Below are 22,300 nucleotides of genomic sequence, written 5' to 3' on the forward strand. Positions count from 1 at the left end.
GCCCATAAATTGTTGATAAATTAGAATATAAAAGAGGGGCTTGAAATGCTTGAAATGATATCTACGCAAGACGGCGCATGTATATGCATTGTGTGTCTGTTTGGAAAGGTCACATTCAGGCTTGGCCAAGCTCTGCTCTGCTATGCACAATTATTCCTCTGACCGAAAAAATTGAAATAATCATCTCTATGGCGGGCTAGAGAAGCACTGCTTTGTTTTTTGGGGGGCTTTTTTTTGCATTATTATTAATAATTTTTTTCTGGATTCATTATAGTCTTAGAGGGATATATCTAAAGCACATGGACTTACACAAAAAGCACTTGATCCTTAGCGCTTGAACAGTCTAAATGGCATTTCCGTAATCCACATGTTTTTGAAGAAGCACTCAAACAAGTGCCACCCTTCAATAAAATATGGGCACAATGCAAAATAGTGTCTATTCACAGTGACATTTAAAATGCTTCCAAAAAAAAATCTGGCCAGAGCAATGACATTACTGCTTAGGCCACAGCGTGTGTCTATGCACGCAGACATACGTGTGTGTGTGTGTGTGTGTGTGTGTGTGTGTGTGTGTGTGTGTGTGGGTGGGTGTCTGAGTGTGTGCTACGTTATCTGTAGCCACATCTGCACCTAAAAAGGAGGTCCAGTGATGTGCGCTGATATATGTGTGTGTGTGCGCTTGTGGGGTACTGTGTGGGCGGGCACGTCTTGGCCGCCTCTGCCGCCTCTGAGCGAGAGGGGCCCGGGCGCAGCCGCTCCGATGCCAGGGCAAATGGAGTGTGGAGCTCCTGGGACCCGGGCATGGCAGCAGGCGGGCACGGGAGCAGGGGCATCTGATCACCGGGGCCCCGCCCCTGCTCCGAGCCTCATTTAACACGGCTCACAGGCAGAGAGAGGGCCAACGTCACCTCAAGCCAACGTCACCCGCCAGGAAATGTGTCACTGATCCAGCGTCTCATCCATTCTGTCACAGGGCAGTGCACATTAGAGACACAGAGTCCCGTCGCGAGACGAGGGCCAGAGAGATTTCCAATCCCTGGAAACGTAGGAACAGGAGCTATCTAGAGAGGATCTTCGTGAGAACATGCTAACATCCTTCAACAAAAAAGAACCTATTTTTCCACCAGCAAATGACAGTATGTAGACTGATATCAACACTATCAAAGACAATTTGTTCAAGATCAAACAACGACATTCAGACCTTCTAAAAAGCCCCCTTGAAAGGCAGTCAAAAATAAATGCTAACCTGTAGCATGAGCAACAGTTACTGGTTATAAGCACATGATGTTCCTGTAGGAATGGGAACCAGTGAGACCAGGGAAACCAGGACTGCCTGCACTGAAACTCCAGACCATGGCCCCATAAGGGGAAGTAGCTAAGCTCCTTTAACCTAATTGGCCCTTATTACGTTAAGGGCCATTGCTGATCAGCGGGGGGTGGGGGAGAGGTATCAAAGCGTTTGACAATTAGAGACGAACAATTTGCTCCACATTGGCCTTGCAGCCTAACTCTGAGAAGATGTGCTTAGAAACACACACAAGCACGCACAAACACAGTGTTAAGGTATGAAAATATATGCAAAGACTGCTGCAAGGCCAATATGCATGCACACACACATGCACACAAATAGCCTCAAAACGCATGCAAGCACAAGGAAACAGTGAGGAACAGACGTGGAAATAAACGATAGCTCAGTCAGTTAGATAATCACTGGTGGCTTGTGATTATCAAGGAAACTAGTAAAACAAAATGAGCCGTGGAGTGGTTACGCGGATAAACGCACGGGGCCCTTCGAGAAGGGACAATTAAAAAGCCAATTGCGGATTTGGGTCATGAACAAGGGATGCCAAAGGAAGGAGTCCCTACGCCCTGAACAGCGCCCTGGAGGAAGCTAAAATAGATGGATTGTGAGGACACACCTGACTGAAGAGAGAGCATAGAGGAGAAGAAGGCCCTTGTGATTGGTCGCCAGAATGAGATGGATGTAAGACGCACTGAGCACAAGTAAGTCTCATCTTAGTGAGATGAAATGGGACAGTCTTTGGAATGTGTGGAGGGGAGAATATGGTAAATACAGAAAGCTTAATGCTGCAGACCCAGAGTCAAGTCAGAAGAGAAATTGTGGTATTGCGAAGCCTGACAAGATTGGTGTAAGATTTTGCCCAAAATAATTCATCTGAGGAGGTTTAGTGCCGCTTATATTCAATGAGTAGCTAACTTGGGTCACAACGCCTTGGCTGACTACATTTGTCTACATTACTTTGCATTGGTGAGCGTACAGAGTTAGCCTCCTAGCTAAATTCTGGAATGGCACATTCACTGTGAAGGTAATAAGTGTCATGAAGCACATTCTAAAGTATTAGAAGGATAGCAACCAGGACCAAATGTGTCAATGGTAGTTTAATTACACCAAATTGAAAAATCTATTTATCTCCAGAGTGTGTATAGGGTAAGGATGTTTCATTCTCCACAGATCCTCTTTTGTGTCATTTCGTCCTGCTTTCCCAGCCAGCCTTGGGGTACTAGGAGCAGTGTGTGCCACAGTGGACATCACAGTCTCTGTGGGGGATGCCCGGGTGATGCCAGCCCATGCCAGGGCCTCCCAGACGGACTTCTCTGGAGTGTTGGGCCAACTGGGAGAGTGTGTGTGCAGACAGACATTGTGGGAGGGCGCCCCACAGAGGACAATCGCACAGCGCTCCGTAGGGAGGGGAGAGGAGACGCAGGGGGAAATAAGAGAAAAAACTAAGAACAAACTACTCTAGCTTCCGTAGATGAAAAAGTTGTACACTGTCGTACTGTATACTACTGAAAATTGCAGAGGAAGAGGATAGGGGAGGGGGCTAAAGGTGATGTATTTGTGGCCTCTTATCCAGCTATCACTGGTTCTGGGCACGGGGTTAGACAAGGACCAGTGAGATCAAACTACTTTGTAGGGAGAGAGACCGAGAAGTAGCGAGATAGAATTAGAGGATATAGAGGGATTGAGAAAGAGAGAGGTAAATACTGAGATAGAGTAAGAGAGAGGAGAGGAGAAGAGAGGGGGGTGCAATTGAAATGATGAAAGACAGACAGAAGGATGGCAGGAGGGCAAAAGGAAAGAAGCTTCAGAGAGTTTTCTCTTTTGACTGTTTATGTTGATCACCGCACGCTTGTTGGGTTTGCTCTCTGGCTCGCATGAGGATTTTAATTAAGCTCCGACTTGCAAATGAGAGCTGGCCACTTGGCTTTCGTCTCTGCCTCCCTCCTGCAGGGAGAGATTTACTGGCCGCTTGGACACTCTTTCAGGCTGTGCTTTGTCTCAACAGAGACGCGCAATAATAAATGTTGGCTGGTGTAAGGATTGGTTTGTCTGAGGGATTCGTTTAAAAAGACAAAAACGACATCATAGGAAACGGGGGCCGTATCCTGTCCTCTGCTCTCTTCATCACTGTCCTTCATGCATGCTGCCTAAGGAGGGAGGAGCCAGTGTCCAGATGTCCTATTGGGATGTCTACTAGGCCGTCACCACATTTACAATGTCATAACGCTGAGTCTCTCTTTATTCCGTGATGACAGTTAAACACATGAGCAATGGCTGCTTTTGTAGTTCTTTTGCACTTTGTAGTCTGATAAAGCATGTCTTCTCCCCTTTTGGGGCCTAGGGACCTTTCAGTTCTCCTGCCTCCTCTGACAAGCTTAGATGCATGGATAGAGTCTGCGAGTGACACCTTGCCATAAGGCAGAGAGGATTACAACAAAGGATTACAAAGCCAGTGTGATCTCTATTCTGTTCTGACATTAGAACTGTCAGCCGCTCTTCTGAGCAGTGTGTTGCATGTTAGTGTTGCTAGGATGGGGTCAATACCTGTGGGCAGCGCCAACCTCGGAGGGCACCGCGGCCCAGTGTCATCATTAGGTGTGTGTGGGGGAGCGGTTCCCCTGAGGTCTCAGTCTCCCCTGGCTGTCTACACACGCGCGCACACGCACACACACGCACGTCTCTGGTGTGGGGGCGTCTCCCACCAAGCTGTCTGTAACTACTCTCAGATGGATGGCAACCACCTGCTGTTGAGGGAAATTAGAAAGCTTGTCGACCCCTCTTTTTTCTTTTTCTTTTCTTCTCCTTTTTCATCATCCTATTTAATTATTCACTTCCACTGGTGTTTTTGTAGGGTTTCCTGGGAACAACAGACAGGTTGATCAACTCGTAAATCCTGCCGCGTAAACCGGCAATCTGTCTTTTATGATAAAGCAACAGTGTGACAGAACAATGTGACATTTCAAGATGGCAAAACATCACCATTGTTTTGTATTGTTAATCACATTGGCAAAATGACACTGAATTTTCAGTGCACATTTGGAAAAGGAGAGCGAGAAAAAATCTAATTCTCACTTTAATGAAAACCTATTACCACTAGAGGATGAATGGAACTAGCGTTTTTCACCTAAACACTGCAAAATATCAACAAATAGATGAAGTAATATAATTTTTTTATTGTGTACAGTATGTTTGGTGTGTGTGTAGTGTGTGTGTGTGTGTGTGTGTGTGTGTGTGTGTGTGTGTGTGTGTGTGTGTGTGTGTGTATGCGTGTGCGTGCGTGCATGCGTGCGTGTATCTGGGAGAGCAGCCCAGCCTGACCTGCTCTTTGCCTCACAACAGAGGTGGATTGCCTGAGGAACTTGACTTCTGCATCCTATCGTATTCCTTTCATTAGGTAAAGGGATAAGGGAGGGTATAGGCAGCCAATTTACCAAGCGCTCAGCTCGCAGCTTGTGTAACAAATTTCCATTTAAAGTGAATATCTGATCTTAATTCTATGTACAGTGGCGTTAAAAACACTGCAACACTATGGTTTTTAGGGCCTGTGAATATTTCAGCAAACCGATGCGGTCACTACGTTTAACCATCAAACCAACAAACTATGTTGCTACGGTGCTTTTATCTGAGGTGGTATCCTATGGCCTGAGTGCAAAGGGATGTATTTTGGCTTGTTGGTCTGCAAAGAGGCAGACATCACTGGCTGTTTTTGTGACAGTGATGGGGCGATGGTGGCCAGACAGGAAGTGATAGTTTGCCCCTGCCCCCCCAGAGTGGGGAGCTGCAACTTTCAACCTTGCCTCCCTTCATCTCTAAGGGGGCACCCCAGGAACTGTCTTCTCATCACAAAGAGTATGGAGAGGAGAGGAGGGGAGGGGAGGGGAGGGGAGGGGAGGGGAAGGGAGGGGAGGGGAGGGGAGGAGGGGAGGAGAGGAGGAGAGGAGGAGAGGGGAGGAGAGCTCCTTTCCTCCCCATTGTGCATTCTGGACTCGAAGGCCACACTTTGACGGCCGCGACTGTGTCAGCAGTGTTCACCAGCCCCCCCCCCCAGCTCACCCGCTCCAAGAGCGAAGCTCTGCTTTGTGTTTTTTTCCTCCTCTTCCTTTTCAAAGTTCATTAAAAACCAGGTAATGCGGTGGCATTTCAGTTAATTAGTGTGCCAGCCTGAGAGCCCTTCACCCTTTCCTTGTGCACTTGACTCCAACGGAGAGAGCGCTCAGTGAGAGATCGCCAATACAATTTACATAAAGTGTAGGAGCGTCTGTAGGAGCGTCTGTCCCCCCCAAAAAGAAAGAAAAAACACTATGACTCATACTGTCCTTTATCTATTCCACTTTTCTCTCATCCCCTTCTCCAGTGCTTTAATCTGCCCTGCAATCTGTCCTTCGCTTCAGCTGACCCATCCATGTCAACCTGACAGTTTTTATCAATGGTCCGCTAGTCGGATCCGTCCACCCATCCCTGAGTCTTGAAATTTGCAACTGAACACTGAAGACTCGAAAGACATTGAGGATTTAAGGCGCCTTAATGTAAGGGGCTTTTATCAATGACCTTGAACCCAAAGTAAAGACAATGGTGTGAAATCATGAGGAACATCGTCAAAAGACAACTTTACCTTCTGATGAAATCAGATGGAGCTAACAATAAAGTACAAAACCAGATTAAAGCAGAAGTCGCAAAATCCAATTCAAACCAGTACTAAAACCCACACAATGTTGTTGTGGTTGCATTACCGCAATCAGGTGGCCAGACATACTAACAGCTGATGGAGGCTTTACACTGCTCTGCATAATGTCTCGTCCATTTCTCCCCTTCTAACTCCTCTGTGTATTCTCTCAGAGGATATACAGTTGTTCACAGTAATTAAACAGGACATGCCAGTACGCAAGCAAGAGAAAAGAAGGTCTTGACAGACGTGCTTTGCAGCAAATCCCTCTTTATATTTGTCTGACTGAGGCGCCAGCCGCCATGGCGTTGGCATGACTCCAAGCGGCAGGGATGAAGAGAGGAGGAAGAGCCTGCAGAGTGCGGGTTTGGCGGTTGCACACTCGTTCTCCGCTGTGTAAGCACAGTAATTGTATATGATGTTCAATACCTTTGAGGCTTCATTAGGACTTTGCATAAAAAAAATTGACAAAAACAACCCCAACCTTGCAGTGAAGAAAGTGAGAGAAGGGGAGAGGGAGGAAGAAAAAAGGAATCAGAAAAAAATGCAGAAAGAAACAAGGCCATTTACTGAGCTTGCTCAAATTGTTTTGAGTGGGAGGCAGTTTTCCCTGATGGGAGTCGAGATTTTGTTTTCGGAATTTTTCTTTTTCTTTTCTTTTTTTAAACAAATAGATATGGCACACAGACTGCCAGCATGCAGGTAAGGCCTCTGTTGCTACTGTACAATCGGATTTGGAGTGTGTGTGTGTGTGTGTGTGTGTGAGTGAGTGGGGGGGGTGGGAGATAACCTTGAGTTATAATTTTCTTTTTATCTTTTCCTTTTTTTCCCGTCGCTCCCCCTTTTCATGCTGAGCTTCTGAATATAGATCTTAATTTACTCCTCACAGGGTGACAGCAGGTCCTTCGTGGTCGCTCCCGCCCGGCGATAGGAAAAGGCGGGTGCACCTCGATGCGCAAGGCACCGCAGTGACCCTAGTCTTCAGCTGGGGCTCCTGAGGTCGAGTGGCACCGCTTAGGGAGCCGTCACTCATCCTCGGTTGTTTACCGGATAGTCCTCCGCTGCTTCTCTGAGAGAATCAGCCGCCTGCAGTTTCCTGCCGCCGTTGCCCAGCAGCACTTAAAGGGCCTGGGCGTCTCAGGCCGCTCAGAGGGTGGGGCCTGGTGGGGGGGGGGAAGGGCTTATTTCCGCCAAGATCCTCGGACGCCTCTTGCCTCCCCCACTTTAAGATCAGAGGTAGGACCCCCAAATGGGAAGCTATTACGCCGGCGTGGGTTGGCCTTGGCAGGGCACCGCGTGGAGACGGTGGATAGGAAATGCCAGCTCGTCTCAGGGACCGTCTATTTCTTTAAATCCGGACGGTTCCTCTTCCCCAATTTAATTGGCGCTCCTCGCTCCCCGATCCGATCACAACTGCTCCCCCTTCCGTCTGAGCACTTTGTTATCTGATTTTCGGCGGAGGCACACCACGGTGGCTAGTTGAGTCTGAGCTTTGACAGATTTATTTTATTTTTTACAAAAATTTCAAACCACCATGCAATCTTCGGGAATGATTTACCCTTGCGCTTCAAGCATCCATCCTAACCCCCCCCCCCCCCCCTCAAGATTGTCGCTTGCTATCTTTATGAGATTTAGGCGAGTGAGCCAGTTGCCAGCAATCCGTTCAATCGCACACAATCTTCTAAACAGCTGCCATCTTTGAAGAGGAGTGCAGGGGCCCTTACAGGTGTTTTAACAGATGACCCAGTGACTTAGTTCCAGAGCAATCAAGGCAATCCTCTCTTCCCCTGAGAAATATGCTCTGAAAGATAAACTGCTAAGAGATTGCACAGTATGAACTCTGTCCTATCTGTGAGGGTCAGAGAGGTTCTGTTCCATGTGCTCACTGCAGTTCCTCACCTGAGAACTCAAGCTAGTGAACCTCAGGAGTAAACAAGCTCTTGAACCTGTACTACGACAGATATAACTACACCAGTAAATTGGCTATATAATTTCAACTAGATGATGCATGACTTTCATTCTTTGCTCTTTGACCAATTCTAAAGCCTTTTCAGTATAAATGCAACTCAGACTTTCCCATAGATTGAACTGAAATATATTTTTCAACTTTACTTTCAACCTTACAACCTGGTTTAGAGGTTCCATCAGTGCCATGAGGTGGATCAAGCGTCACCATCGGTGACAAACCACATCATGACGTTTCACTAAGTAAGCTAGAGGGAGCACGTCTCTGACGTCCCCGTCCCCCAACCCCACCCACGACTCATTCACTAAATCATCTTAATGCTCAGGGACTTGCAGGTGGGAAAAGCTATTAGTAAAAGGAACCATTAGCGGGATAGGTTAACTTTCTCAAATGTAGATTAAGGTGGTCATTTTATCGAGTGGCAAATAACCTGATGAAAAATCACTGAAAAAGCATTGAGAGAAACATTTATTCTTTCGACGGGTTGGCTGTGTAATATACCGAAGTGGAGGGTTCCCTGAAGAGCCAGATCCACAGCAAGGTCAAGAGAAAATCTTTGAGAAGGAACTGAAAGACAAGCCTCGCTCGCGGAAGAAGGCGGCAGAAGAAATACACTTTGTCGAATTAAAATTGATTGCCCAAAAGCTCCACAACTTCCTTTTCTCTGGCGAGCATTTGAAAATTGCAACCTCTCAACTCCAGGAACCACTGCCAATACACAGAGCACTCAAAAGGTCAGAGAGAATATTAAATCATTTGTTTTGCTTTCCTCTCTCACACGTCTCCCGATCAGAGTGGTTTCAACCCGACTTATCAGTCTCGTTTCTGTTCAAGACCTGCCCTCCTCAAAGTGCACGCTTACGATTTTCACGAGACAGAAATGCGTGGAACAGCCCCTACGGTCTGAAGCAAAACCTTCTGGGTCTGACCCTGACTCACTTAAAAGATCATTCACACTGTTCCAACTGCTCAAGGGGGGGGGCTCATGGTGCTCTGAACCGGTCAAATAAGACATGTTAACCTCATGTCGTAAAGGGAAACTGCCTCTGTGGTATTCAGGCCCTGTTCTGAAGAGGAGAAATCACAGCGAGCAAGCTGTTATGTGTTGGCAAGTTCGTCCGTAGGGGGAGGTTGTGAGCAAGTTAGCTTAAGCGAGGCAAGATTGCTTAAGCAGAAAAGCCAGAGCAACACTGTAGGCTGAGCAGCCGCTATGCTAAAGTATTACAAGTCCTGGTGATGGAAAAAAGACGGTAAAAAAGACCAGTGTACATGGTGACTGGGGGTTAAAATCATGGTCAAAAGAAGAATCCTGAATTAGTTTACATGAGCTGCTAGATGTAGCTATCAGATGTACAAATAAGGTGCTCCAACACACCTATCTCAGCCCTGATCCTTTATTTATATCCCTTTGAACAACAGGGCCAGAGAGCAATCTCCACAGAGGGCCAATTTCCACGGCTCTCTGAGTACTGCGAAATTATACAATAAGAAGGTCAGGCAAAGACACTTAAACAATTCTTTTTTTTTCCACAAGTAGATTCAGTTTCACTCTTTGGCACTGGGGCTGTGAGAATCATTCTGAGAGCTTATTAAGGTTCAGCCTAACACACGCACAGACAAGGACACAGTCACACACTTATATATACACACACACACACACACAGAGAGACACACTCACTCTGGGCGCCTCTGAGAGGTGGGCATGATGACAGAACTAATCCTCTGGACTAGAGAGAGCTGAGAGTCTCCCTTCTTCCTCTTTCATCCCTCCATACCTCCTCTCATTTGTTTCCCTCCTGCTCCAGTGACAAGTAGGGGAACAGAAGAGATCTTATAGCTGAGGGTGAGCAGTTCAACCCCCCAAAAAAACACTTCACATTTTTGTTCCCTGACTATACATGCCACTGTCATATAGAACAGATCAGGTACAGAGTGCTGTACCAAACAGAACGCTGACTGGATTTAGACAGTGCTGGTGAAGCTAGCAGTGCAGGTGGATCCTGCAGGTCTAGTGCGTACGCTGTCTCGGCAGCTGAGAGGACCCCGGCAAAGCAGGAGTTTATTGCCGCTCAGATAAGTGCACTCTGTTTGCAGACAAACTCCAAGCCGATTAGAACAAATCCTATGACTAAGCATTCACCAGCCCTGGCAAATTAGCATGCTGCTAGTGCTCACGACGAAGTGGGGGAAGGAGTGGGGGAGAGACCAGACCCCCCTTCCTGGTATTTCATCTGCTAATTTGGAACATTATGCACAGGAAGTGGGCAGAGGTTAAGAATGTACTTTTGCATAATCATGATAAAAATCTGGAAAGTTCTAGGCATCCCCAAACAATGTCAATATGACTAGACATAGAAAGAGAGAGAGAAGTGAGAGGTAGAGAGAAGGCGAGGGAGAAGGGGGAGAGACAAAAAATATAAATAAATATATACAAATTCTTCAAATGTTTCCTCCTACAAAACTAACGTACACACAGTATAGTTAAGGCGGCCGATAACAGTCTTGCCCTTGGAAGATGAGGGAGAACTTTAATTAGAGCCCCCATGCAAATGACCTCACACAAGACATACTCGCATTGCTTTCTCTGCAAAGACAATACACTCAAGTCTGTGGTCGTGGCGGCGGTGGGGGGTCATACCATACGGTGCCTGTGTCTCCGCGGTACGTTTATTCAGATTCCCTCCACACTCAATAAATCTAGCTTAGGGACTCCAGGGCAGTCACCGTTCTGCCTAAGATGCACTTTAGTGCTGACGTACGGAACTGGGGGCAGAATATCTTTCTTTCTACTGGAGGACACTGTCAGAGTTAAACACACACACACACACACACAGGTACACACACAGGTACAGGCGCCAAGAAACCATCAAATGCTGTAGTATGTGCACACACGCACAAACTCTCCTACGTACACTCACACATGCATGCACACACACAGACACGTGCACACGCAGACACACACACACACTTACAAGTGGAGTGCAGCCTACAGCCTGCATTCTGAGACAGCTCCTCTGACCCTGGTGGCCCAGGCCACCTGCTTCCAGCGCCATGACACAAAACAGTGCCAAGAGCACAACTGCGCACACTCTATTAAGTAAAGCAGAAAATCACACAGGAGGCATGCGGTGACATGCATAAAATGGCACACCATTACTGAAACACAGATGTGCATGTTGCATACCCAAATGTGTGTGCCCTCACAAACGCATGCACTCAAACACACACACAGCTGACATGGTGTGACACCACTTCCAGGTGAGCAGAACTGCCGAGTCATCATGAGCGAGGCTACAAAAGGATTCCTGACGTTTTTGCTTTTCACATGCAACTCACTCAGATTCTAGCTTCCTTAAGTCTGTAACTTCCTCTAATTTCCTCTCCTCTTGTTTCTTCTCCTCCCTTCCTAATTTCTTCCTCTACTTTCCTCTCTTCTCTTCCACAGTCCTCCCCTGCACCACTCCCTTCTTCATTCCTCCTCTCCTCTCACCTCTTCCTCATCTCCCTTTACTTCTGAATTGAACCTTGCCCACACACAGCTGCCCTGGTCAGACAGGTCTGCTTCCTTTTTGGAGAGAAGACACTAGCTAATTAATTGGTTTATCCACTCAGGTGGATGTGTGTGTGTGTGTGTTCACGATACTGCACTGATGGATGAACCCAGCAAATTGGGAAGAGAAAAGGAGGCATGCAGACAGATGGACAGGCAGCTGGGGGGTGGGGGGGGTTTGGCTGAAGGGCCCTCGCCTGGTGAGGTCAATCTGGTGACCCGGGGTGTGGGGTGGGGAGGGCGTGGTGAGGAGCAAGGCGATCAGGTCCGGCCTCTCTCCAGACAGCCTGATTTGGCCGCCACAAGTACGGCCTTTGAGAGAGCTGCCACTGAGCCCCCGTTAAGTAATCACTGATCTAACTTGATTGGACAGGTGGAAGCGCAAGCCTCCGGAATATGGCTTTAACCAATCCAGGCTTGTCAGATCAGTGATTACCTTGAGGAAGAAGGAGGAGGAGCATGAGTGTTCCAACTGGGCCTGTGAGAGCCATTAAAATGTCTGAATAACGAGGACACTCAGTCAAAAATAGGCTCCGGAATGTCCAATTCGCACGTGATTGTGGAGAGGATATGAATATTCAGATGACGCTTGAGATAAGCTGAAATAGGAGACAATGGCTATGTCTTGTGATGAAAATGGGAAGTATAGTAATTCAGAACTTTTCAGGTTCCAGTTGAACTTTTGTTTTGATTCCAGAGAAGCAGAACCAGCCAAAACAGAGCTAACAAATGACCTTTTCCAAGTCAACTGATGGTAAAAACAATTGACAATCACATTTGGAGTAGGGAAATTGTTCTGTGGATGAGTGAGAGGACAAGGGAGAGAAGGAGAACGCAGGTTCTCAATCAAAGAGTCTGTCCAGCTGAAGCCCAACGTAGGAAACATCTCCAGACATGACCAGGTAATCGTTGCCTCAAACCTGCCAGCACAAGAGACAGGAGGCTGACAGGATGATAGCAACAGACAAAAGCAGAACAATTGGCAGAGCGGTACCCTTCTCCCCCCCCCCCCCCTTCTTCCAATTGCTTTCATCTTCCACGTCCCACAGCCCATCTTGGAAAGAGGCACACGCACACATACGCACAAACACCACATCACACAAACCACATCCAACCAAAGGAGAAGAGGGAAATCTCCCAAGTGGAGCTTACCTTGCCAAATTGTTCAAAATACTGCTTCACATCTTCAACTACTGTGTTTGCTGATAATCCTCCTACGAATATTTTCTTTGTTCTTGTGACCATCTGGAAGAGAAACGAGAGGGAGAGAGAGAAAGAAAGAAAAAAGATTAAAGACATATGAAAGCATTTTTGGACAGACTTCTGGTGCACTCACAGCCCAATATCTGGGTGGCTTCTTAGCCCTGGCTGGTGGCCTCCATCCCCACCTGCAACACTACAGTCTCTAGTCAGTTCACAATGTGTCTCGCCCACACCATCACACCTTCCTGCAGCTACCACTGATGGCCCTACCTTTCCCTACACTCCAGACCCACACACACACACTAACCTCTCTGACCCTTTTAGTCACACACACACACACACTGTCTGTGTAAACACACACAGACCTAGACACACACACAATAATACTTTACCACTGGTCAGCACAAATGCCACTGAATTATTTGTGGAAAGGACCAGACATACCAGGGGCCCATTCTAGATAAAAGGATCCTTTGATGTGTCAGAATTACGATCAGCGCAGTGGATCTGACCCATACGGTCTGATCAGAATTCTGTTTTGTTCAAAGAAAATCATTGGACTAGGAATCTATTAGGCTTCATTGAACGCTACAAAACAAGCGGAAGACTCTCTTAAAACTTGGTGCATGCCTTTCTGTCAGTCCATTGAAAGTGTTCAGAATCCAGCCGGAAAACATTGCCATGGTGGCTAGACTATGTAGCAGGTAAATACAGGTTTTCCCCTGCAAAGGATCAGATCATAATAAATATGATAAGCCCTCATCTCCTCACTAATGAGACGTTAGCCTTCCTCGCGTCCACTAATTACGGGGAGAGTTATGTGAACCGGAGAATGGTGAGTGAACCTGTGTGTGTGTGTGTGTGTTTCTGTGTCTCCCTCTCTCCTTCCATCCAAACCATTTCTGCAGTGCTGTATGTAAGTCCATTTCTCACTCAAAGAAAAACCCCATTAGCTCATGGGCTGGGGAGGAGCCGGCCAAGATGCCAGACACCATTTGTCTTAATGCAGAGTAAATATTGAGGATAGCACATCCGCTGTCTGACAAAAGGGCTGTGGTAAATCACTAGCAGGGGTGAACATAGAAACTACAGAGCCGGAGGGAGAGGGGATAAAGAAAGAAAACGACTGAAGATATAAGAACATTCAGAGGGCCCTCACTAAAAGTATAAAACTCAAGGCGGCATGCTAAGCACTGGAGAGGGAATCCTAGGAGTCATGAAACGGAAGTATCCTAGGAGATTTAAGAGGCTTAATCATCAAGATCTACACACTTTGACGCCCCGGGCTGAATAGGGGCGGAGGCCAGGGAGCATAATGGGGGTGGGGGGGATAACCCCCGGGGTGGGGGTGAAGGAGGCAGCCCCAAGAACACCGCCTCCCAGCTCAACAGATGGAGAAGCGGGGCAGACGGTGGCCGGGGCTTCCATCGACGTCACTCAACATGTCGTGAAGCAAAGTCTCTTCGCAGGTGACGACAAGGCCACACCAGCGATGCCCCTGTCCCCCCCCGTGCATCACCCTCCACCCGCCACCACCGCCCCGTCCACCCCTGCCGACATCTTTCCTTTTCGGTACCGACCTCTTCTCATCTTGAGAGATAATCTGCCTGTCCTCTTTTTAAGGGAGAGGGGAGGTTCCGCTGTCAGGGACTTGTCTGCAGAGTGTTCAGTTTTGTGGTTTTTTTCCCCGTGTTGTCTTTGTGCTCCCTGACAGGCCACGCTGCCCCTGTTGCTGAACGGATTTCTCTGGGGCCTTGGGGAAACAACGCAATTACTCTGTCCATTTTTGCCCTCTGTGACACCAGACAACAGGCCCTTCATCTTCTCTCCACCCCCCTCCCTCCTTAGCCCCCCCACCACCACCACTCTCTCTCTCTCTCTTTCTTGGAGGCCCAGTTAAGCAAAAATAGAGGACACCCCAGAGAGCTACGGACGCTGACATAGCTCCTTTTGATTTGGAGCTTCTACAAGCTCATTTAACATACATAAAGACTCCGGGATGTATTAAGTAGGAGGTGGTGGAGGCGCCGAGAAGATGAATGATCAGGTGATGAAATATGTCGTAAAGCAGGGGATATCAGAGCAAAAGAGAGAGAGAGGGAGCAAGAGAGAAAAAGATAGATAGAGATATAGAGAGGGAGCACAGGACAGAGAGGGAGAGAGACAATGATATAGCGACACAGACTCAGAGAGAGAGAGAGAGAGAGAGAGAGAGAGAGGGGGGAACAAACAGATAGAGGTGACTGAGTTGTCTCATTGTGTGCCGACATGCCTCGACATGAGAAACAGCCTCTTCATAGTGCTGTGGGGGGGGGGGGGGGGGGGGGGGGCGGGGCTCGTCTGATTCACCACCCATGGTTAGCACGCGGGCGCTCCTCATTATTTGTGAGAATGTGAAAAGCTCTACCTGTGAAGCGGAGGCGGCGTGTGCAGCGGCGGCCACGAGGGAGAACACCAAGGCTCGGCAACATGAGAGGAGACATGCGGCCATTGTTTAGGTGTTACAAACTCATTAACACAAAAAGCACGGCCGGGCGACAACAAGCCTAAACCTCCTGGTCCTTCCTCCCTTTCATCGCAGCCCCTCATCCTCCCTCTCGTTTACAACCCCAGCCCCTCACCTCTCCCCCTTCCCCAGTCATTCCAGTCAGAGATTTAGCGGCGTATAAGGAAATACTGTCGGCGCAAGCAAAGAGCGAAACATCTTCCAATCGGGAGAACGTAAATTCCCCAATCCATGAATATGAAGGAGAGTCCCGCGAGGCGCAGAGAGAAATGGGAATGACACACGACGACATGCAGAGATGGAGAGAATGTGTGTGTATGTATGTGTGTGTGTGTGTGTGTGTGTGTGTGCATAACTGGAGCTTCGCTGAGCTGGGGAGTTTTTTGTGTCTTCCGCCTGCTGCTGATGTTGGCGTTTCGGCTCCTGCCGTCTTTCACGGGCCGGAGCTTGATCATTCTTCTCGCTGTGCCTCCTGCCCTCCCCCTGCCTAGTCCCTTCTCTATGAGAATGTCAGCTGTCAGCCTTGTCGTGAAAGATGCTCTCACACACACGCGCGCGCGCACACACACATATTCGCTTCCATGCACACAAGCATGAACACAAACACGCACAGACACTCTGTCTTCCTCTGTGTTTCTCTATATCCCTCTCTCTCTCAAACTCTCTCTCACTTTCACACACACACACACACACACACACACACTTTCGAGCGCACACTCTCACACGCAATTCTTCTTGCTCGGGCTGTGAGGTGCTGATAAAGGGCAGACTACAATGGAGAGGAAACAGGTGGGCTGTGTTCACAGATGGAGCCTCGGAAGAAAAGGTGGTCTGTCATCAAGTGTGTGGAGGGGAGTGGAGGGGAGGGGGGGATCAAACCGACATCCACTCCCCACGTTATCTGTTATCTGTCCTGTGTTTATAAAGAACGGGGTCCCCTTAAAACGTAAACCTTCTGTTTGTCAAGTGGGCCAAGCCCCAGTCAGACTATTTACACCAGACTGCTACTGAGAAGAGCATGGTGCCGATGGAGAGAAATAGAAGAGAGGCTCTCATGAACACAAACAGTTAAGACAGAGAAGTGGAGTGGAGGAAGAATGCATTTGATCATTCCAAACACCAATGAAGAGCATGGCCGATGGTACTGCAAGACTGCTGACCTCACGGTGCAAGACCCCACCCAACCACCCACCCCTTTCTTGAGAGAAATAGGGACCCTTTACTGTGAGGGGAGATGGGAAGGAGTCCATATTTGAGTGACTCCTGGTGGCCTGCACAAACTAATTAAAATGCGTCATTGGTCGGGCAGTGTCAAAAAAGCACTCTAAAAACAAGGTGATTCATCAATCCTTCTCAAGATCCATACTCTGTGTACACACACACACACACACACACACACAAGCACAAAGGACACAGGGGTGCGCAAAAAGTCCCTGTGCTAAAACAGAGGATGTGCTTCGACTAAAAAGTATTTGGTTCTCCGTTGGCCAAAGCCTCTAACGGGGGAATTCAATGAAAGAGTCGGAAGCGAGGAGAGGAGAGGGAAGGGAGAGGAGAGGGAAGGGAGAGGGAGATGAGGACGACCACTTGTGGGATGTTGACGGAGCTGTCCATCTCAAGTCTGAAGTCTCACCCGAGGGACAGGTGGAGTGGCCAGACGAAAGCGCATTTGTGTTTATGTATTTACCTCTGATTAGGAGCCAGCTCTCCACTGTGATTGTGGCTGACAACGTGACAGCGATCGTGATTGTGGCTGACTGCTCTGGCTCTCCAGGAAAAGGACAACAATGAGGAAAAAGACGGAAATAAAGACGGAATAAAAAAGATGAGGAGCTGAGAATCTCTCGCCGGAATCGGTCTACGTTAATCACAGTCCCGTCCCCCCCCCCCTCACCGTCTTCGTGGCTGAACCTGGCTGATTAGAGCGAGATAATGAACCGAGCACACAACACTTCCCTATCCACCCCTCCTCATCCCTCCATCGTCTTGAAATCACACATCCAACATTGATTGCCGATGTCCTTAGCCATACCAACCCCCACCCAGCAACGTTGTACTGACAGACAGTTTGGGGAGTTTTCCCCAGAAGAGATAGACGGATTTCTCTTGCTTGACACAGGCCCGTGTCTCCGGCATGAGTGACACCGCAATGGAACCCGTGCCACATCCCATTCACGCTTGTTAAATTCAACCCACAGAGCTCCAATTTGTCCGTATTTGTGAGGGAGGAGGGAATTTAAATGCACCTATTCAAATGTGCTCAGTGAGCGGGCGGGCGAGGGGAGAGCGTGTCAGTGAAGGGCGCCTAACTCTGATTGACAGCCGTAGCCTGAGTTTGACGGAGAGATCCCGATTAGCAGAATAGCTACATTAGCCCAGGTCTGCGCTGCAGGAAGTGCCAGCAACCAAACAAGAGGTCCTCTGGACAACAGTATTTCAACAATAAAATTTTTTTAATAAAGTTTGTGTGACGTTAAGCAGCTTCCTTTACAATCTCTTTCCATTGCTAAAAAGAGCTCAACCAGGTACGAAGCTTGTTTATCAAAGCAGCATGAAAATTAACAGTAGCAGCACAGACGCTACAGCATGTCCACTGAGCTAAATTGACAATTGTTTAACCATACAAAAGAAATAGTAAAGACACAGAGAAAGAGAGAGGGGAAAGAGACAGGCAACAGAGAGGGAAATTCTGTGTGAGAGTGTCTCTCTCACACAGAATGTGTGAGAGAGACACAAAAAGAGAACGTGAAATAGAGAGAGAGAGATAGCAAGAGACAGTAGGAAGAGAGAAAGAGAAATCCTACATCTATGTGGGATCATGGGTCTGTTTGACCTTACTCTTTTGAAGGAGCAAAGGGAGATATGGGAAGAGAAGGAAGAATAAAAAACACACACTGATCAATCCTGGGAGAGTAATCAAAGAGGTCAGACCCGGGGGTCAACCAATGGAGCTCAGAAGAGTTAGGATCCATCCAGTCACTTATCTGACAAGAGCGTAACAATTCTCCTCACAGGCGAGAAAGACAAGAGAAAGAAGGAAATATATGTCATTCGCGGGCAGCTTCTTGTGCAGGTGTATTTTTGGCAGAGATCTGAATCAGCATGGGACTAAGTCTAATGTGTCCTGAGAGGCTTCAAAGCAAGAGCACGCTGAACCACAATCACCTTACATCAAAACACCACACTGATTTCACTTGCGGCTTCCTGTCGAGGGCCGTTACATAACCATTACACTCCAGAGGACAAATAAACACACTGTCGTAGCTTCATCTTTTGTTTTATGATGCTTTCTTTTTAATATCGCCCCGGTAGAGAGTCTACTTTGTCTACCTTGACAAACCGAAGCAATAGCGAACCTCATCGTTTCTTGCCATCTTAATGATTCCATGTGTTTTACACCATCTCCCTCCCATAGTCGATAGACGATTGTACAGTTATGAAGATTGATAGCAGCTACTTATAGCATATTATAGGACCCTAGAGATGCCAAGCTCGATACACATGCTCCCATTGAATCCCAATGAAGGCTCAGTCCTTGATAAACACACACTGTAGCAGAGGAAATAACGTTTTCAAATGAAGGAAGGGAGCAAGGGAGGGAGGGGAGGGCGGTCTGGTTGAAAAAAATAAGAAAAAAAGAGAAAAATTGAGGAGCGCTCCTCAAAGCCATTCTGAAAAATTAATATGCTAATTAACCACTTCCTTCGGGCAGAAATCTCAAAGAACTTTAGCAGGGGGAGTTATAAGCACTTAACAAATTACTTACACTATTACGCTCCAAGCCGTATACATTTTTAAAATGACTATTTTCTCTCTGTTTCTATTATAACAGGCCTTGCCGATTCCGAAGTCTATTTCCTCCCCGCTTGCCATTTAGGAATATGAAATAGATAGCCAGTTTTCAAATGTCCTTTCCTAGATATATTAAAGTCTGGCTTCACAGTGAAGGTCTTATCAGCGCTCCCCATCGTTTTCAGAGCGATGATATTTCTCAGAGCGTGTGCTGATACATGCACTAAATGTCTGATGTTATATTTGAAGAAAGTACACACATAACCCCCTCCTTTCACATCACTCAACTTCAGGTATGTGGAGAATGATGATACAATTCCCCAAGCGAATAGAGAAGGAACAGGAACTAAACCCTGGCCGACATGCTTGGAGACTTATTACAAACCAAATAGCACTCAAACTAAAAACTTCTTTTTACGACTTCCTTCAATCACAAGGAATAAGCCTATCATCCTCTCTGTTATGAAAAGCCATTTGAAATGCTTCATCCTCGACAGATTGGCAATGTTGCACTGTGACCTCAGGTGACCTTGTGTCATCAGGCAAGATCCTCCACATGTTCAGAGGTCATCTTCCTGCTTCTCCTTGGAGATTGTGTTGTCCCCAAACTTAAATGTGTTCAGGAGATGAGGGGGGACATAAAACAGATTCCAAGTTTTTCTACAGGTCATTTGAGGTCTACTTCTACTCGTTTTGGGTCAATACGGTTGCTCTGGAGGCGTCATCGAAGAAATGTACCCAGAAGTATCCCAAAAAGAAGGTATTAATTCAAGGTTTTAGATGTCCACACAAAAGCTTCTTTGTGATGAGGGCATGGATTGGTGGCCAAAGAGGTCGCCAGCAAAATACTATATGTGATAGGAGGGGAAAACAATCTTGTTTCCCAATAAAAAGTTGAATTGCACATAGTAGTGACAGTGTACCTGGGCTCTCTGTGATATAGACCCAGCTGGTCAGCGAGGACTAAAGTGTGTGGGGGTGGGGTGGGGGTGGGGGTGGGGGTGGGGGTGGGGCACGGCCGAGGGGCAGAAAGCAAGGACAGGGCCAAGGCCATTCTACTCTTTTATACCAGTGCAGGGTGCACAAGCACACACACACACAGGGAAGACATACAACCAAACGCACACAGTCACACACACAGCACATAGGACAGCAAACACAATTATACACCAACCGCTACTGCTTCCTGTATGAGTCAGTGAGTCACTGATGGAGGCGGGAGGCAGCAGGGCAGACATGTCTGCACTGGACTTAAGCTTTTCCTGAGGTGTAAAACCACGATGACAACCCAGCAGTCTCACCAAAAAACCTAAGCAGCCTGTTGTTAACACGTATTGATGAGGACAAATTACAACTGAGCCACACTGGGATACATAACCAGCGCGGTCTCTCTAGGATGCATACAGGGGGGAGAAAAGGGGAGAGAAAAAGGGAGAGGGGGGGTAGACAGTGAGAGAGAAACAGAGTGAGCGCATATAAATGTTGTTGAATGCACGCAGTGGGCCTGCACGCACTGAGCAGATGAGAGAGAGAGAGAGAGAGAGAGAGAGAGAGAGAGAGAGAGAGAGAGAGAGAGAGAGAGAGAGAGAGAGAGAGAGCAAGAAAAAAAGAAAGAAAAGCCTGTAAATGTTGTTGAAAACAACCGCTGGGTCCCTGCTGGGTTGGTCCACTTTGGAGGGAACACGGGAGACAGTAGGCAGGATGAAAGGCAGGATAGGCGGTCCGAGATGGAGGGGAGATCCGATCAGGAGGATTTAATGCTATAGATGAAATTGGAAGGGGGGAGGGATTAGCTGAGGTCCAACAGAGCGAGAGGAGGACCATCCAGAGACGGTCCCAGAGAGAAAGGTCGGAGGGAGGGAGGGAGGGAGGGAGGGACGGACGGACGAAGGAACAGAGAGAGAGTGATAGAGAAAGAGTGAAAGAGGTTTGAGAGAAAAATGGATGCAGGGAGAGTGATTGAGAGATAGACACTGAGGAGAGAGAGATCAAGGAGAGAGATTGAAGAGAGAGTCCAAACGAGAGAGAGACAGGCACTGAGATGGTGAGAGAGATTTTACAGAGGCTGAGAAGGAGATTTAGAGATTGAGAGAGAAAGAGAGAGAGAGATAGTAGAAAATAGAGAGTGACAGAGAAAGAGTGAGCGAGAGTAGAAGATAGATAGAGTGAGAGACAGAGTGAGAGCGAGAGAAAGAGATTAGAAGATAGAGAGATAGAGAGAGATAGAGAGAGAGAGAGAGAGAGAGAGAGAGAGAGAGAGAGAGAGAGAGAGAGAGAGAGAGAGAGAGAGAGAGAGACAGAGAGAGACAGACAGAGAGAGAGACTGGGAACAGGGGAGGAGTGAGAGCAGGATAAGCAGGCTCATGTCTGTGTCTGGCTTTAGGGCATTGATCAAAAAGGTGGTCGTGATTCACAATCTGCAGGGCAGAATCCGAACAACATGACTCAAGCAGCCAATACCAATAACACAGAGCTCCAGTGCGAATAGATGTTCACACAATTAAACAATCAGGCCAATCAATGAACATACCAACAATGGACCAATCACAAACATGGAAAAAGTCTTAGTCATCCAGGCGCTCTGCTACAAGTCAAAAAATGTTGCGCTATTGGAGCAGAAACACTGGAGGCAGTCCTCTTATATAAGCGGCACAACTGTGAGGCTAAAACACCTGCTCTGCATGGAACAAGACCCATCTTATCTGAACTGACTCGACACCAAGCCAGAACTAATAACAAGCACACACACGCACACAAACAGCTTGGCAAAACCAAGACATCCATTTCCTTCCCTTGTTACCAAGAGTGGAGGAGAGGGAGATGAAGAGCATGGATTAAGATACTGCCGATGGCAGGCTGTGTCTGTCTGTGTGCAGTGTGTGTGTGTGTGTGTGTGTGTGTGTGTGTGTGTGTGTGTGTTTGTCAGTGCGTGTATGTGCGTGTGTAAGTGGAAACAGAGAAGAGCGAGAGAAAGACAAAGACAGAGAGAGATGGACACACACAAAGAGAAAGAGGGAAGCAGGATCCCTGTGGAGAGCAAATGGAGGGGAGAGAAATATGTAGAGAGAGAGAGAGAGAGAGAGAGAGAGAGAGAGAGAGAGAGAGAGAGAGAGAGAAAAATAGCCCACACAGCTGGTGAGTCCGGGACGCCCTGAGGACAGCTTGGTAGCTGTGATGCAACCTGACGTCAGCCTGACCACATGCCAACCAACCAGCTGCCAGGACTGTGGGTGCTGATAGGCCAGTCCCAGACCAGGGTCTAGCCCCCTGGTAGTTTGATCAACGGTGGCCTACACTGGACATTTTCCAGTCCTGAA

At 47.7% G+C, this 22,300-nt stretch overlaps 1 protein-coding gene across 1 annotated transcript in view; it reads right to left on the reverse strand.

Moving 5' to 3' along the window:
- msi2b (musashi RNA-binding protein 2b) overlaps positions 1 to 22,300 on the reverse strand; it is a 187,931-nt gene that overhangs the window by 132,180 nt on the left and 33,451 nt on the right. Inside the window, exon 6 of the mRNA XM_062473699.1 lies at positions 12,635 to 12,727. Coding sequence (XP_062329683.1) covers positions 12,635 to 12,727 — 93 coding nt within the window. The remainder of the gene's footprint in view (positions 1 to 12,634; positions 12,728 to 22,300) is intronic.

Source organism: Osmerus eperlanus, chromosome 11, assembly GCF_963692335.1.
Source record: "Osmerus eperlanus chromosome 11, fOsmEpe2.1, whole genome shotgun sequence".
Lineage (NCBI taxonomy): Eukaryota > Metazoa > Chordata > Actinopteri > Osmeriformes > Osmeridae > Osmerus > Osmerus eperlanus.